Source organism: Cyrtonyx montezumae, unplaced genomic scaffold (assembly GCF_038088225.1).
Source record: "Cyrtonyx montezumae isolate F1298 unplaced genomic scaffold, pur_monq_1.0 scaffold_2, whole genome shotgun sequence".
NCBI lineage: Eukaryota > Metazoa > Chordata > Aves > Galliformes > Odontophoridae > Cyrtonyx > Cyrtonyx montezumae.
Window position 1 is genome coordinate 16,945,436 of NW_027071936.1, and position 16,798 is coordinate 16,962,233.

At 38.7% G+C, this 16,798-nt stretch overlaps 1 protein-coding gene across 1 annotated transcript in view; it reads left to right on the forward strand.

The window, feature by feature from the left end:
- Positions 1 to 16,798, forward strand: part of COL25A1 (collagen type XXV alpha 1 chain) — a 284,645-nt gene that overhangs the window by 252,077 nt on the left and 15,770 nt on the right. Inside the window, exons 21-31 of the mRNA XM_065736495.1 lie at positions 9 to 53; positions 1,999 to 2,043; positions 2,588 to 2,665; positions 5,675 to 5,698; positions 7,108 to 7,152; positions 8,801 to 8,845; positions 9,093 to 9,173; positions 9,936 to 9,998; positions 12,128 to 12,178; positions 12,541 to 12,567; positions 16,660 to 16,713. Of these exons, the coding sequence (XP_065592567.1) occupies positions 9 to 53; positions 1,999 to 2,043; positions 2,588 to 2,665; positions 5,675 to 5,698; positions 7,108 to 7,152; positions 8,801 to 8,845; positions 9,093 to 9,173; positions 9,936 to 9,998; positions 12,128 to 12,178; positions 12,541 to 12,567; positions 16,660 to 16,713 (558 nt within the window). The remainder of the gene's footprint in view (positions 1 to 8; positions 54 to 1,998; positions 2,044 to 2,587; positions 2,666 to 5,674; positions 5,699 to 7,107; positions 7,153 to 8,800; positions 8,846 to 9,092; positions 9,174 to 9,935; positions 9,999 to 12,127; positions 12,179 to 12,540; positions 12,568 to 16,659; positions 16,714 to 16,798) is intronic.

The following is a 16,798-nucleotide window of genomic DNA, read 5'->3' on the forward strand; positions in this document are numbered from 1 at the left end:
TCAAACAGGGAAAAACAGGTGAACCTGGATCTAGAGGCCCCAAAGGGTCAAAGGTCAGTAGTAAAAAAAAAAATAAATTTCAACAAAGCAACTGTCTTTAGTGGAGTGATTAACACACTGATTTTACAGTAAATAGGTTCTAACATTTCACAGAAAATTCACATATCTCTTTAAAGGAAGCTGTAGGAGATTCTGCAGTGTTATTTATCAATGAAACATTCTGATTTCCAACTTCAGCTATTTAGAACTGAATCTTGTGTTTTTCAATTGCTACAATTCTGTTTTCATTTTTATTATAACATCTATTCCAATCAGCTCTTTTTTTTTGTCATGCCACTTGGTTTCTCTCTACATAACTGATGTGAGTTAGTTCTCACATTCCACAAAACATCTCCTGACTGTGCCTGTGGATATTCAGCTGTTTTTTGCAATTATTTTGAGGAACCAAACTTGGTGGGGTAGGAATCAGTGGTATTTCAAAGACTCCCAGATGAGTTATGCTGGCCAGTAAGTCCTGCATAAACCACTTTTGTGGGTTACATTACTGTTTTACCTATTTTATGCAAAGCGATTTGTTTTTCTTCGTTTGGTGTGGTGGGGTGTTTTTTTTTTTAGTTCTATTGACTTATCAATCCCTCCATCCATTTGTCTCTATGTAGGTATAGTGGGTTCTATGTAAAGAAAATACATGGTTTTAAAAATATTTCATATACTTCGCAAATACTGTGTTCCCTCGAATCCTCCATGTTATATTATGGGGTCAAATCAAAATTAAATCAGATTTGTTTAGGTGGTTCTTCAGTTTACTGTCAGAATAAAAATATCAAGACAGTGTTGTAGGCTAATAGGATACTGGTTGTGATACTTGAAAGAAAGGTCCTTAAATAACAGCCACTATGTGTGCTGAAGGTTATGATTAAGTAATTGTGCCTTTACTTCACCCATTCCTGCCAAAAAGGAAATTAGTAAGTGTGGGAGCTGATGAGGAGATTAATGCATCAGAGTAGGAGCAGAAGAGTAAATCAGATTCTGCTGCCTCTAGTTTCTGGGCACTTCCCAAGTGCACCAGAGAGATAGAGATATCTCTTTTACTTCTCATTTTATCAAAAAGGCTTAACTGTTTTGAAGATCTGGGTCACAGAAGTCAACCTAGTAGTCAGGATTTTTTTCCACCACTCCAGTGACAGTTTCATCAGATACTGCCAAGGCAACACTGCCACCAGCCTCCTCTCTATATTCTTTCATTACCCCCATGAATGTTTTCTGTTTTATGTTTTTTATCCTGTTAGTATTGAATTAATCATTCTTCCCTATCTTGTACCAATGTTATATAGATTTCAACAGCAGTAGCAGTTCTTTGCCACATTCATTTTGAGTAATATAAAAATTGAAGAGCTTTCTATGACTCTGAAGCAAAAAGAATCAGTCATTAGATGATGAGTTATGAAAGTAAACATGTTTGAAATTCCCTCCATCGCTTGAAACATATTACTAATAGCCAGGATCTTAAGCCTGCCATAGTAAGGGAGTAAAGGGACTCTAATGGTGAAAGTAATCTTGTATCTGCAGGTGAGGTAAGAACTTGGAGCAAGGAAGTTCAGCAACTTAGTGTAGTCACAGTCAATGAAAGAAATGGAAGTTACTAAGTGTTTTCAGACCTCAGTATTTTCTTGAAGCTTTTGATAACAGTGCTATAAAGAATAGAGAAGCTGTGTTTGTTACGTAATTGATAATCTCTCTTGCATTGAGTCTTTGGTATATTTTATTCCAACCCAATACAGCTCATTGTAGCAACTTACATAGAACCAAATACATCATTGTTGACCCCATCACTATACAGATGTTTAAGGAATTTCTGCTGTAACTAAGATACACATTCTATTAATAACGAGAAGCCTGTTTGTTTAACTGGGTCATTAAGGAGAAAATGTTTAAGAGATTAATTACCTAATACACTGTCAGATGGCATATCTGTTCTCAAATATTCCTTTTACCTAGGGTGATACAGGTGACAGAGGTGACATGGGATCTTCAGGTCCACGAGTAAGTCTACTGCTCATTTCAACTCTTTGCACTCTTACATTCAGTCTCAGCTGTGAATTGAAGTTGTGACAGCAATTCCAGTTAATCTAATGAAATTGATCACTTGACTGGTGCAAATTGTGTTATGAACTGGCCTTTGATATGAGTAACAGTCCTTACTACTACTTGAAACTGTCTCCTGCTCATCTCCTGTTCCTGGATAGGATGTTACATGCCATGTTCAGACACTGCTCGTAGCCATCACAAAACTGTTGTATTGGAACTGCTTCAGTGTTTAAGTGCAGTGGTTTTATTTATTTGCATTTCCACTGTAGCACATTTCACTTAGTGATTTGCTTGTTTATTGAAAAAAACATTAAATAATCCTTTAAATATAGTAGTGAGTTTAATGCTAAGTTTTCTGGATGTGGTAGTGTGTTGGAAATAAAACAAAACTTGATTAGGCTGCTTTGGAATTGAAGCATTAATCGGTAAATAAGTGTCTAGAGTAGTCTCTGGCAGATGTCTCAAAAACTGTTATGAAATTGTTACGTTATTGTTACAGGGGCCACCTGGACAGAAGGGTGATCAAGGTGCTACAGAGATAATTGATTATAATGGCAATATTCATGAAGCTCTTCAGGTATGTAAAGCTAACAAGGCTGGAATAGTTTAGCCTGGTCTGGCAAGAAAGCAGTTTGACGTCATTGTATTTCCCTTCTGCATAAACCATGAGAACACTTTTTTTCCCTAAAGATTTTCTGAGTTTATTGATTAGGAATGTCTTTCTATATTTGGAAACCAGACTTGCTATTTGGTGTGAGAAAAACTGTTTCCTTGATACAATTTAGCTGAGTGAATTAGTTGCATTTCCCACAGAGCGTATTGACATCATCTGATGAGAATAAAGCTGATTCACTGCTGTGTGGGGATTAGTGCTGAATTCATGCAATAAACCACATACATAAGTTCAACAGAAGCATCTGCTTTTCAGTTCAATAGCTAAAATGTTGACATTTCTTTTTTTTTTTTTTCTCTTTTCCCTTCTCCTCTTCCTATAAAATGCAAAGAGCAGAATATTTGAGACTTGGAAACCGTAACACATGTGGTTCCATTAGAAGGCTGTGGATTCAATCAGCAACTTGAGTATGTTAAATAGACAGAGCACCAATCTTAACATTTGTTCTTTTCTAGAAAACCTGTTTTGACAGGTATGCACAAAAGTATGGAGGATTAAATTGGGGTTGCAAAAAGAATGAATGAGTGTTTGCATGAAAGCAAAGTAACTAGGTGACATGTGTCATTGCAGTCAAGGTGATTTACATTGCAGTGTAGTCAGATGCAAATTCTGTGCAGTACAACTCCACCAAAATGAATGGATTTGCTTATGTGCAGCTGAAGACAGAACTTGGCTCATTGTGCTTCTGATCATTTTCTCACTGAATCCAGTGAACTCTTTTTCTTGTGTTTACTCAGTGGGAGTGGATAGCTGTCTGGCGAGTCATGTGCTTTTCAAGACTCCTTTGAAAATAAAAGATCTCACCGCCTTTAGTAAAAATCTAAAAGCCTGTATGTTTTTGAATCTAAAGCCACTCTCATTGTGAGTGGCATCTGTGGGGGAGTCCACATAGGCATGTTCTGAGGCTCTGCATTATACCCATCTCATTTGCTTCACTCCTAAGAGAATTCAAACACACAATTTTCAGCCTTTTAAATCAACCTCGGTGTTGGATGCCTGAAGTAGCTTGAAAGTAATGCAGTATGTTATCAGGCACAGATTTACCAGGGGCTTTAGCCCCCATGTCTCCTATATGCTGTCTTTATATCTTCACTCTAGCATCAGGAAGCCTGCTTTGGCAAGAGGGTTGGACTAAATGGTCTCTAAAGGTCCCTTTTCACCCCTACAATTCTGTGATTCTATGATCAGTGTTACTCTCAAGTGCTGTGTGAGAACACCTCAGAAAAGCTGCAGCATATAAAGAGGCCTTAATAAGGGACTAAAGCCCACTGCAGTGGTTGAAACAGATTAGGAGGCCTTTTTCCTTTTGTAAATCATTTCAAATGTCATCACCTCCTGATCCAGGGCAACAAATAATTGATATCGATGGGAACGTCTGTTCAAGAATGGTGTAAGTAAGATTACACAGGATCAGTTGACCATATCCTTGACAAATCCAGCTCAGGGCTTTCAGATGGCAAGCACCCCTCCCTCAATCTCCTAAAATTTTTTATTTTAGCAAAAAATCATCAAGCAGGCCAGAAGCTTTAGGATAATTTAGTTACTCTGCCTTGTGCCTACTGCTCAATTTCCTGTGTCAGTGCAGAATGAGACATCTGAGTCCATTGGCACTGGAAATAGTGATCTTAAAATTATCATCATAGTTTGAGCAAGAGCCCTGCTGTGTGCATGCAGCTTTCACTTGTAGTACCGAATACAAAATGCATCTCTATCAGAATTTCTCTTCAGGACTGCTCTGCAGAATTTCCTAAGGCAAAAGGCAGTAGCTGCAGGAGTTTAACTTTTCTAGGAGCTAGAAGATCAGACACTTTAGATACTGAAATCTGAATGTTCTGATGAAAATGATCCTGTCAGTGTGATCATGCTAGCATTCATTTGCAATGGTTATTTTATGATTTCATGTCCACATAAACTGAATTTTTCAGATTTAAAAAATCTTTATTTCCATAAGTGTGTTATAATGCAAAATATATGATTCTATTAAAGTCATCTGTTAGAGGATATTTTTCTTTTTTTTTTTTCTTTTTTATGTACTTCGTATCGAGCAGGCTCCAATTTTCATGACAAATAATGATTCTTTTAGAACTTAAAAACAGAGGACTTGCAAACATCCATTTGCACATAGGGAAAGATTTAAAAGATAAATGCTCCTTCTTCCATATATGCCTGAAGGTTCTTCACAGTTAATAGAAAAGCAAAGAGAGGCATCAGGATTGGGGGTGTTTATTTTGTTTAAAAACATAGAAAAGTATTTTAATTACTTTCAAACACTTTTTCACTTGGTTTAGATTCTTATTTGTCAAAAAAAAAAAAAAACAGTAGCAGATCAAGCTATAAATTCATAAAAGTATTAATAGTAATTAATAAGTCTTTTTCTAAACATTTAAAGCAGAATTCAAAGTATGTATCACTGTTCTTGTGGATCACATTTTCAGATTTAGAAACAAGCTTTATTTTTGAGCTTCTTAGTTTCCATATGAAAATCTATGTTGCACTTCCACTGAGGGAATTGTATTTGTTAGTTAAACCTTGGTGCAAAACTTGCAGAGATCCCAAAGCATGGGGCAAATCTTTTAATCATCCTGAGACGACTCATCTCATTTTTCTTTGTTTTTATAAATCTTTTGAAGGCTTTTACTGTGTCTTTACTAGATAATCATCACTTACTCATTCACTTGAAATTTACAAGAAACTACAGTCTTCACCTATGTTACATCCTGATTGCCCTAGAAGCCAAACAGTGCAACACTGGGAGTTAAGAATAACAGTGCTTTCACTCTTATTTTTGGAGATGTGGAGTATCCCCACGTGCAGCATAAGTTTAGCAGAGATACTAATTGTTGCAAGCAGAATAATTTATACCCTTGTTCATTTTTGGTAATGTTGTCTCTTTTTAATGCATTTTGCCAACAGAGGATTGCCACCCTCACCGTCACGGTAATTCCAATTGCATGATTTGCTGTGTGTAGTAGAATGTCTCCTTTATGTCATAACATGTTTGTCATTCTGCCAGTTCAGGATATGTCTTCACTGGGTGTTGACCAAGCTCACAATCCCATGCACTTACTTGCTCAGTGCTCCCTCACCAGAGAATACATTGTCAAAAGTCCTGCAATAGTGGAACCAGTTCTGCTCCTGATGAATTAATGGCAAAGCTTCAGTTAATTTAAGAGTGTGGTAAAATAGAGAACACAGTATTTCTGCAGATACATATCTAGGCGGATTAGCTGCTTCAGGCTTCTTGATGTATGTTCTAATGTATGTGTGTGTGTCTGCTCAGGAGTCCAGCAGGAAGAAGAAATAGGATTTTAATACCAAATGATTTTCAATTATCCACCTTATATTTCAAGGCAGAAGGATGGTTCTTTTAAATTGGTTTGGGAAGAAACTTCATGTGGGAGCTTTCAGATCAGATGCAAATTATTTTCTGGAAAAGGCCCAGCTTAATTAACTATAAGTCAAGATAAGTACAAAGCCCCCAGTACAGGCAGTTTTCTGGTCCTGCCTTATCAGATCTTAGAAGCATATGAATTTTTCAGCACCTATGCCCGGCACGTGCAGAGAACTGCTAATTCCAATGCCTTGTACTCCAGCCAATTCCCATGGGACAAAATCATGCCCATCACAATCTCTGAGGGTACTGACACCAGCTAGGAAATGCTCATAATATTGCTGATTCAGTCTTCTACTAAAGCAACAAACTTGGTATAGGCAAATTATTTTATTTTTATTTTTGTCCTGAGTTCTTCTTTGTAGATTTCTATCTCTCATTAATGGAGAGGTGGTTTTTTTGTCTGTTTGTTTTTTTCCTTTATTAAAACAAACCTACACTGACTGTATAACATCCAGCTCAATATTTTAATTCCTGAAACTGCATCTGCAACCTTTGGTAGAAGCAAAAGGAATAGTTGCAACTTGCTCTCTAGCAATTTCCTGAAGCACCGCATATCCCCAGAGATGCTTAGCATCTTTTAGTGGAATCTTCTTTGCAATCAGTAGGAGGTTTCTTCTCACCATGGAGTGCTTTAGAGTAGGACATCAATGATGGCAAGTGCAGCTGAGGTGAATTTTGATTTCACTGCTGCTAAGGGGAGCTTTGCCATTTCATCAATGGGAGCAGCAGGGGAAATGCTCTGCTATTTTAACGTTGTTTTTACTGGTACCCATCTGTTTGCTGAGAGTTGTCACAGATGAACAACTTGTTCATAGCAGGTCTTGGTTCCCTTTGTTCAAAAAATCTAACCCAAGTTGTTCAGGTACCTATCTTAACATTCAACTTGTGTTTACAAGGCAAGTCCTGCAGTAATTTCTTTTAAAATTTTACATATGGATATGTTTCTTTTTAGGGACCACCAGGACCACCGGGACCCCAAGGGCTGCAAGGTCCAAAGGTGATCTTCCTTATTTTGCCCACTGTCCTTTAGAAGTAGAGATATTTTCTAGTTTACTCAATGCACTCGTACCTGGATCTCTCCTGTAAAGTATCTTTACCTGAAATTATATTGAGTACAGCATGCTTCCAACTTTTCACTCCAGCAAATTGAAATATAGCTTTCCAGAAATGGTGCTTTGTTTTCTTGCCATGCACAGGTGCTCAGTTAGCTGGCAAAATTATCTGGTACCAAACCAGAGTGGAAGCATCTTCCCTGTGGATCTACACTGAGGCTGATCCCTAGGACTTCTAATGCAGAGAGTGCTCTCTGTGTTCACACAGTAGCTGCACCAGCAGACAGTCATTCCTGTGCATTGCTTCTGGCTGGGTGGGAAGCAGCCTGAGCTTGGCCACAAGTGCATGTCAGTGCAGCCCACCCATGGACAACCCACCAATGTGCCCACCCAATGAAGCACGGTATTTTCCAATTTATGTAAAAATTGTAACATACATGTCTGGGCAGCATCCTAGCTGCAAATCCAGGGCTGCTGCTAACCCCACCTGTTGAGGTTGTGCATAGTACCAGAGCTATTAGTGAGCAGCCCACACAGAGACAATTAATACCATATGCTGTGCTGTTCTATAAAATTTAATAAATTTGCCTATACTTAAAAAAAAAAAAAGAAAAAGGAAGAAGTGTTGCAAGTACTGCAATGCTTATATTGGTTTTAAATTAGTTGACATAATTATCCCACTTCTTAAATACTGAATATATCGTATCTTCTGCCAGTGACATTAAGCTCTTCCAGGAGTAGATACATGTTTCTTCAAAAATAGTGCCAAGCATTTGAAGTTCAGGCTTCATCCATGGTATCATGTGGCAATTCATCCCATTTAATGTGTTAGTTGTTTTGAGAAATTTAAAATACCAGAATTGTTATTCTGTACGAAAAATGATAATGGAGACACAGAGTTTTAAGCGTGCAAGAGTAGATTTCTGCATTAGGTTCTACACAGCACAGGGATTTCTGCAGACAAGAGTATAAAACATAGAGGAGTTGATGTGGAGACGAGAGTGTCTTCCGTCATCTGGATGTTCATTCCTGTTCAAAACTAATGACATAAAGCAGAAGTCAACCTTACAGGAGTTTGTTGTCAATATTATGATCTATCCCCATCTTACTCCCTTGGATCCTATACAGGGATCAGTGCACAGGGCAGTGTAGTGAATGTGAACTCCTTCCCCACTGATTTATATTTGTCAAGGAAAGAAAACATGAGGTCTCTGTCAATCCTACATTTATCAAGGCCTGATTCCCTATTTATTCCAGTAACAGACTTGTTCCCACTGGAACAAGTTTTCTTCCCCAGTCTTCTGGGGTTTCTTCTTTTTTTCTTTCTTTCTTTTACTTTTTCTTTCTGATCTGTATGTAACTCAAAGTTTATGAACTGTCCTCTTTGGCTGAGCTATTTGTTCATACAAATATATACATACATGTATACATACAACTATAGTATATATATACAGTGTTCTCTATTTTTGTTGTTGTTAATTATGTATTGATTTCAAACATTATTGATTAGTTTAATAAATTTAGCGCTGCTTTTCCCATGGATATCTGGAATAATTAGGGCATAATAATTGAATTCCATCTTACCTTTTACAGGGTGAACCGGGATCCCCAGGAATTCCTGGAGTTGATGGGGAACAGGTAAACCACTTAGTGCAGATTTTGTTAGCAACCATGGGTTATTTCAGAGAATTATTTCTGTGATCTCAAGTTGCAGCTTAGATTTCATATTCATATGATAATTACTGTGTTTCTGTGGTCACGTAATGGCTGTGATTCTCAATGTTAATAATGAAGGTCAGTCCATAGCACAGCTTACTCTGCTTGTTAGGATCAAAGCTAGTGTTCTGTTCCTCCAAACAACTTGCTAAATAAATAAATATTTTAGGGCCCTAAAGGATCAAAAGGAGATATGGGTGAACCTGGAATGCATGGAGAAAAGGGAGGAATTGGACTACCTGGCTTGCCAGTGAGTATGAATCAATTTTGGCTTAAATTAATATATTTTTAATCTCTCTCTCTATCAGAAATTTCCAACGGTGCTGATAAGTGGCGAAGGGGAAAACTGCTCTGAGACTGTTCTGCTTCTGTCCTAGGAGAAAATGAAACATTGTCAGAACTTTTCGTTCTATTTATGGTCAAACAAAATACTGCTACATAATATTGTGGTCAAAAAAAATATTTTCTCTCTGGAAAGAGAGAAATTAGTTGGCATACTGATCAGATTTGCATCTCTCTTTTAGTGTATAATATAATGTGAGGAAATGGAGACTTGGTAAAGTTTAGGGGGAAAGGAAGTGTTTTGAATGCTTGTCAAGAATCTCAGTTGAATTGTCGGGAACTTTAAATTGGGAGGGAGAGAAAATACATAGGTATTCATGAGGTGTATTATTCCTATATGTAGAAGTGGAAAATCTCTGTAAAAATAGAAACAATTCCCAAAATGTATCTATAGTGAAATCTGTCCTGAACAGAATGCCAACTTAAGGTGTTCTCAAAAATATCAGCCCACAATTGGTAGCTGATAACATAAAAGAATGCCTTTGTATTTATTAACAGCTATTATTGAAGTGGCACTGAAATAAAAACAGTAATAATAATGAATTCCATTATATGTGTTGTATAGTTATTGTCATAAAATGATAATTATTTACAAACAAATTATCGTTCTTAGATGGATTACTAATGAGACTGAAAATATTTACAAATGCTGTTTTTAATGTTTTTATAGGGAGCCAATGGAATGAAAGGTGAAAAAGGAGATGCTGGTTTGCCTGGTGCCCAAGGCCCTTCAGTAAGTCTCAGTGCTGTTGCAGTGGATGTAGTAGTCCAGCAATGGTTCTCTAGCCTTTAATTCTCAAGAACAGTTCATATTCACAGTTTATCTTTCTAGACGTTCTTGATGATTTCTACGCTTGAACTTTCACACTATTTTTGTTCAACATTTAGCTGTAGCCCATGGCCTTTTGAAAACAGCTAAATGCTGTTTAAGAAATGCTACAGATTTAGATATTTTCAGTTCTACTCTATCATCATAAACAGCAGTCCAGAGTTCTGTCTCTCTAAACAATCAGCGATATGTGCTATGCAAAATAATAAGAAGAGGTGATACCAATAAAAACAACCACAACCAAATCATAGAATCATAGGGGTTGAAAGGGACCTGAAGAAAACATTGTGTCCAACCCCCTGCCAAAGCAGGTTCCCTACACCAGGTTGCACAGGTAGGCGTCCATATATTCCAACTCTGTATTCTGGGGATCTATGAAAGTCTATTAAAGCAGACTAGACTGGCTTCAGAGATGTCAGGAATCATAGAATCGTAGGGGTTGGAAGGGATCTCAAGAGATCATCGAGTCCAACCCCCTGCTAAAGCGTGTACCCACAATAGATTGCACAGGTAGGCATCCACATGGGTCTTGAATATCTCCAGAGGAGACTCTACAGCCTCTCTGCACAGTTTGTTTCTGTGCTCTGTAATTCTCACAATAAAGAAGGTCTTCCTTTTGTTAGTATGAAACTTCCCATCTGCCAGTTTCTACCTAATGCCCCTTGTGTGACACAAAATAAAGATATTCTTGATATAAAATAATTAGGGGAGGAAGTTCCAATCCTGCAGATATTTGCACCTAATTTTCTACATGAATCCTGCATGATTTTCTGCATAATTCTGGCAGAATTAATACACAAATGAAAATGTGTTGTTACTCTGTACCTATTCACTTGTAAATAATATTATCCACATTTGAAAGTTTTTCAGGACCAGACATCGTCCTGATTTTCAAAGCATTGTAAAATCATTAAGAAAAAATAATAAAACCAAAAACACTCAATAACTTTTTCTAAGGACAAATGTAATCAGAGTACAGTAAGCTCCCCTTGTTTATGGTGACATGCTCTGGGTATTTGGTACAAAAGCTCTGAGAAATGAAAGAAGTTTGTCATCACAGGACACTGAGCGCTCACCGTCTCTTCAGTGTATGAGTCTTTTGTTACATTTGTTAATTTGTCACAAATCAATTTGCTAGCTCATTCACCTTACTCTACTTGATTTCTCATTTAAAAAAAAAAGCTTTTCATTTTCAGGAGACTTCACAGATGGTGGAATCTCTCCATGTCTGAAAGCTTGTTTTGTTCTCACTACTGTCATCACCAACAGTCTGTGTTGGTGAGGAGCTGAGCATCAGTCTGGAGACATGAATTAGCATCCTTACTGCCTCCACACAGGCTACAGTAATGGCCCTTTGGGGTAAAACTCAGGGAGAGAGGTGACACTGAACTGTAAATATCATCACAAAATTCTCTTCTATGGATTAATTAGGAATGCAGAAAAACAGCACAAAATAAACATACACTGCACGCCTGAGCAACCTGGTTACCTCTGTTAGTGACTTCAGAGAATTCTTGGTATAAGGAATTCTTGGGCTAAGCAGAATAAACTGAGAGAAAAAAAGGCAGTCTTGAATAAGTTTGAATTATTGAGTATCTTTTATCCATTCATTATTATTGGGAAAGAATTGCACAGCATCTTTGGCTTTTTCTGCTCCTGTAGATTACATATTACAGAGACAGCTAAGGAGCATATCCCATGAAACGATTTGAGCATGTCTGCTCAGTACTGCTTACTTTAGGCATGGTTTTTTGCCCCATACTGTTCTAAAATGTATCTTAGGAGCAAGATTCAGAGACAGGAGTGTTGCCGCACAGCACAAGCAATTCCACACTTCAGGTACACTGTCTTTCAAGTTAAAAGTAATTCTCATTTCTAAAACCCTTTTCTAGATATGCTGTCATTGTGTACCATTGCACTGCTATGTTTCTAAGTGCTTAACAGCAGAAGAAAGATCAATTTGAGTTTTGGCATTTGTGGGGGAATTCTTCACTGTGCATGATTTAATGTCTTTTTTTTTTTCTTATCCATAGATCATAGGACCTCCTGGACCTCCAGGGCCACATGGTCCTCCAGGCCCTATGGTAAGCTTGGGAAGAAGAGAATGGACTGGGAAGTGCTTGAACCTACTTCTTATTTTAATGCCTGATTAATAGAATTCTGTGAGAGTATAGGACAGTGAGAGGGGGGGGCAAATGTAGGACTTTTTCTTAAAGTACATAGGAAGTGAGAAACAAATTGTACCTGCCTATGCTTGTGTAAACACTTTAGTGGTCTGGTTTATTCTTTATTCTGTAAATCAGGTGTTTACAGTTGCTTTATTGGCAGCTGCATTTCATTTGCAAGGATAAAAGAACAGATGCAACTTTCACCTGTATAGAGCAGCAAGCTCTTCTAAAAACTTGCGGTATATTCTTGTAATTGAACATGGTATCTTTATTTTCAGGGACCTCATGGCCTGCCTGGCCCAAAGGTAAATTAATGACTGTCTTGAATAGTTGTCTCCTTGATGTCTGTGAAGTGTCATTCTTTGTTCTTTAATGCATGCAGCTATGTTTTGTCTGATGTCTCATTCAATATATGTTTCTGATATTCTTAAACCTTAAAGCAGATTTTAGTAATGATAGATAGCTTAAAAGAATTTAAATTTTCTCTGATTGCTTCTGGTTAGTATTCCTCCTGAGCACTGGCTGAAACCAATTTTTGTATTGACCTCTGTGCTGTGGCACTAAATTATTTTGTTTCCTGGTTGTGGGCAAGTTTCCATCCCTACTGCAACTGAAATTACTTCTGAACATAGAAGCGTTCAGGAGATGAAGTCAAACAAGTCCCTCTTCCTTTATGTTCTCTTGCCCCTCCTACTTCCAGTATGAGTGGCTTTCACTTTCTTTGGTGTCATGTCCTTTGCTGACCAGTTCCTTCATGCACTGCACAAGTTCCCTGCAACAAGCCCATTAGTGTATTTTTGTGTTTTCCAACCTACAATCCTTAATGAGGCAGATCTTCTGAGCACCTTCTATGGCATGGTACATGAAGATGCATTGTAGGGACCCTAGCAACATTCTTAGGGCCTGTGCTGCTATCAGGAATTAACCTTTTAATCATTACAGTTCCCTAATCACATGCGCCTTTCCAAAAGAAATATAAGATGAGGAGTTCTTTAAATTAGTTTTTGGTATGGTTTGTTTTAAACTGTGAGAAGATCTTTACAGGCTTGACCTGTTAGGAGACTATCTGTGTCACCTTGGCAGAAGAATCTAGAATCATCAGTTATTTTTTGAAGTCAGGTCTGTTCCATCTACACACCAGGCCTGCCTTACTTCAGGCTTTGGCCCGACACCTGGGCTTTTGTGAAACTTCTCAGGTCTGTTTCCAAAACTTCAGCATTTTCAGTGCTACAGCTCTGAAAGTCACGTGGAGTCAAATGGAAGAAGAATGATGAAATGGCTACTTAGGGTGCCAAAGGGGCGCAGATATCTGGAGTTACTTAAGGCAGCTGACTAGATATTACTCTGAATTTTATTTGAAATGTGTATGATATATAAAGTAACATAATACATCAAAGAGAAGCGTAGGAACAAGGCCATAGGGAACAGCCTGGATGAAAAACACACACATTTCTGTTTCCCAAAAGAGACAGACCCAGTCAATATCCTTTTTGTACACTGGGTAGCCCTCATGCTGGGGTAGATTTTTGTGATGTGAGAATGATTTATTGGAAATTGCAAGCCCACCATTATCCTCTTAGTAGCGTTTCATGTAATGACCTATGCATAATTTAACAATCACAAGACAAGTGCCATTTCTTATGTTGTTTAAGCCTCTCTGTATGAGCACAGAAACTATGGGCCTCCAAAACAGCTTGATGCTGTATAATGCTGCTTTCAATTTGCTTGAGCTTAATTATATATGCTTAAAGGTTCAAGATATCTTCAAATGAGATTTTGGTGCAAATTCCAGTTTGCCATAGGGAAAAATATTGATTCCTTCCAAAACGGGAGATCCCACTGTAGAAGACGTTGGTTTTGAAACTTGATTTTCAGAAAGATTCTTTTTCTATTTGAATCATCTGTATAGAGTGGACTGTGGGATTTGAGTAAATCCCCAGAAGCCCTGAGATGTGTGCATAATTCTGACTACCACTATCACTAAAGGTGGAAATTATTATGAAACAATGCAAGAGAATGTGTTGATTATAAGTTCCCAGTGTTTTCACTCAGACGTCAAGCTGATATCTCCCAAGTACCTTTGCCCAGGTCTGAAACTGTAGGCTGAGAGGGTTGAATTTGAGCCCTTGTTTTAAACTGGAATTTGCAGCCATTTCTGAGGCTGGCTTCTTCTATCCCAGCTTAAGCACTCATTATAGCACCAAAAATTTGGCATTTATACTTTTACATTTAGGGTGAACCAGGGTTAAATGGTCTTAAAGGATTGAAGGGTGAACAAGGTCAAAAGGGTGACAGAGGGCCCCTTGGTCTTCCAGTAAGTAAAACATCCCAAATCTATCCAATTTCAGTGCAAATTGCAAACTTCTCTTTCTGCTTACGACGAATGACTCTGGTTTGCTCAACAGCATACATAGAATAAGCCATGGTAGAGCCTAGCATCAGCCTGCTTTTGTTCGTCCGAGTCGTGCTCTGTAACACCCAGTGCTGTCAGGTTTTTTGTTACGTGTCAGTTGAAAGCGTTCAGTGTCATGAGGATGCCACCAACCCCATTACATTCATCATTTTGTTATTTAAGTGTTGTGTGGTGTTTGTGTGAAAAAGGGCATCTCCCCTTCACCCCTCACACCATCAGTTATTCTTCCTCTGTTTGTACTTCAGCAGCAAAATGGAGAGGTCTAACTGAGCAAAGTTTAAAATTGCTTTAGGGGTTATTATTATTGTTTTTTAAAGTACTTCAACGCTGCTATATCACTGTTTGCTTTTTTGTTTGTTCCCCCCTCCCATTTTATTATGGTTATTTGTTTCCTTTTTATTTTTTATTTTTATTTTGGCCCAAGTTATTCCCTGTGCCCAAGGTAAACATAGGCGCTCCAGCAGCCCCAACAGCCCGGCACAGCCGAGCCGTCCTTTCCCCTGCTATTCGCAGGTGACCCAGCAGAGGTCCTCCCGTCCCCAAGGATGCTGACCCGTTGGTGCTGCAGCCCCTGGCGGAGCGGGGAGAGGGATGGGAGAGCAGGAAGCGTGCTCGTTCCCCGAGCCTTGCGTGCTGGGAATGAATGGGGCCATTGCAGGCAGGGTCCAGGCTTTGTTAGCTACATAATGCACTCAAATACTTCTTATCTCTCTTAGCTTACGCTGTTGTGTTTTGCTTTGTATAGTAGCGTATTCAGTATTGTCCTTATTTACAAATTAGAAAGCAAGCAAGTAAATGACGAGGTAAATATTTGCATGTTAAGGCTAAAAACACCCGAGCTTCTGGTGTTTGGAGTACTTCAGGTTTATTCTGGGCACTTGTGCTGCGGTGGGAAGGCAGGGGTGGGTCAGTGGTGCTTCACTAATGTCAGAACCGGTTCAGGCTCTCAATGTTTTATGTGATTTTTTTTTTTTTTTTTTAACTAACACGCTGTAGTAATGTGATACCCATCCCAGAACCCTGTCACAATTTGTACTGTACATTTGAATTATGTTTCTTCATCAGCACCACTTACTAATCTCACGTTCTTGTCATCCGTGTTGCACCCATCATCCATGCTTCCACCTAACCCTACAGGGAGCATCTGGCTTAGACGGAAAGCCAGGACCCCGGGTGAGTCCCTTGTCTTTCCATGTCACTGCATTACTGAGGCTGTGTACGTCCCAGCACACACAGCCCGGAGGAATGAAGGCCACGCATCGCAGGCATCTTCCATGCTCTGTCACAGGGGTTTCAAGCAGACTCCTAGGGCAAAGTGTGGGGGAAAGAGAACGGGATTCTCAGCAGAACGAGGCTCTGAGCCTTAGAAATCTTGATATTTGGTTGGTTAACTGCTGCATAGCCTGTATTGGTTGGGGTCTTGCTTTCCTGACTAAGGTTAGGGATCTGGGTTTAAGTAGGAAAGCACGCTTGCTTTGTGCTAACATGGAATCGGTAAAATGGAAGTATGTGTGCTGGGGTTGTTAGATTTAAAATAAACACTACATTCCTTGTTTCTCACTGTGATAAAATGAATGAGGTATGGATTGCCACAATGGAGTGTGCCCACTCATAACATGGACAATTCAGATTTAATAATGAAAACAAACAAACAAAAAGCAACGTTTAAAAGTAAGTATTATTTGAACCTTCAACTTCTACTACCCAAAATTCCTTCAGTAACTTTTTAAAATCTCTGAATGACTTCCATGAAAAAAGTCAGATCCAGATAGAGAAAAGATGGGTTACTTCGTAACGCGAGAACATATAGGTAGAGTTTTGAAAGGCAAACAGATTTGTTTTCCCAGGTCTCAGCACAACTAACTCCACATTTTCATCTGGTGATGGCTGATTCCATGTTAGTTCTTGGCTAGAAGACAGCTGTTAAAGCTAAAGACTTGAAAGATCCAGACCTCTCTCTTACCCTCTTGGCTTCCCTTCACAGGGTGTAGATGGCCCAGTTGGTCCCCATGGCCCTGCAGGCCCTAAAGGAGACAGAGTGAGTATACACCCTGTGTACTTTTCTTTATGAGGAGTGCCCCAATAGCACAATGTCACATGGCTACTATAGTGTTGCCCAGATG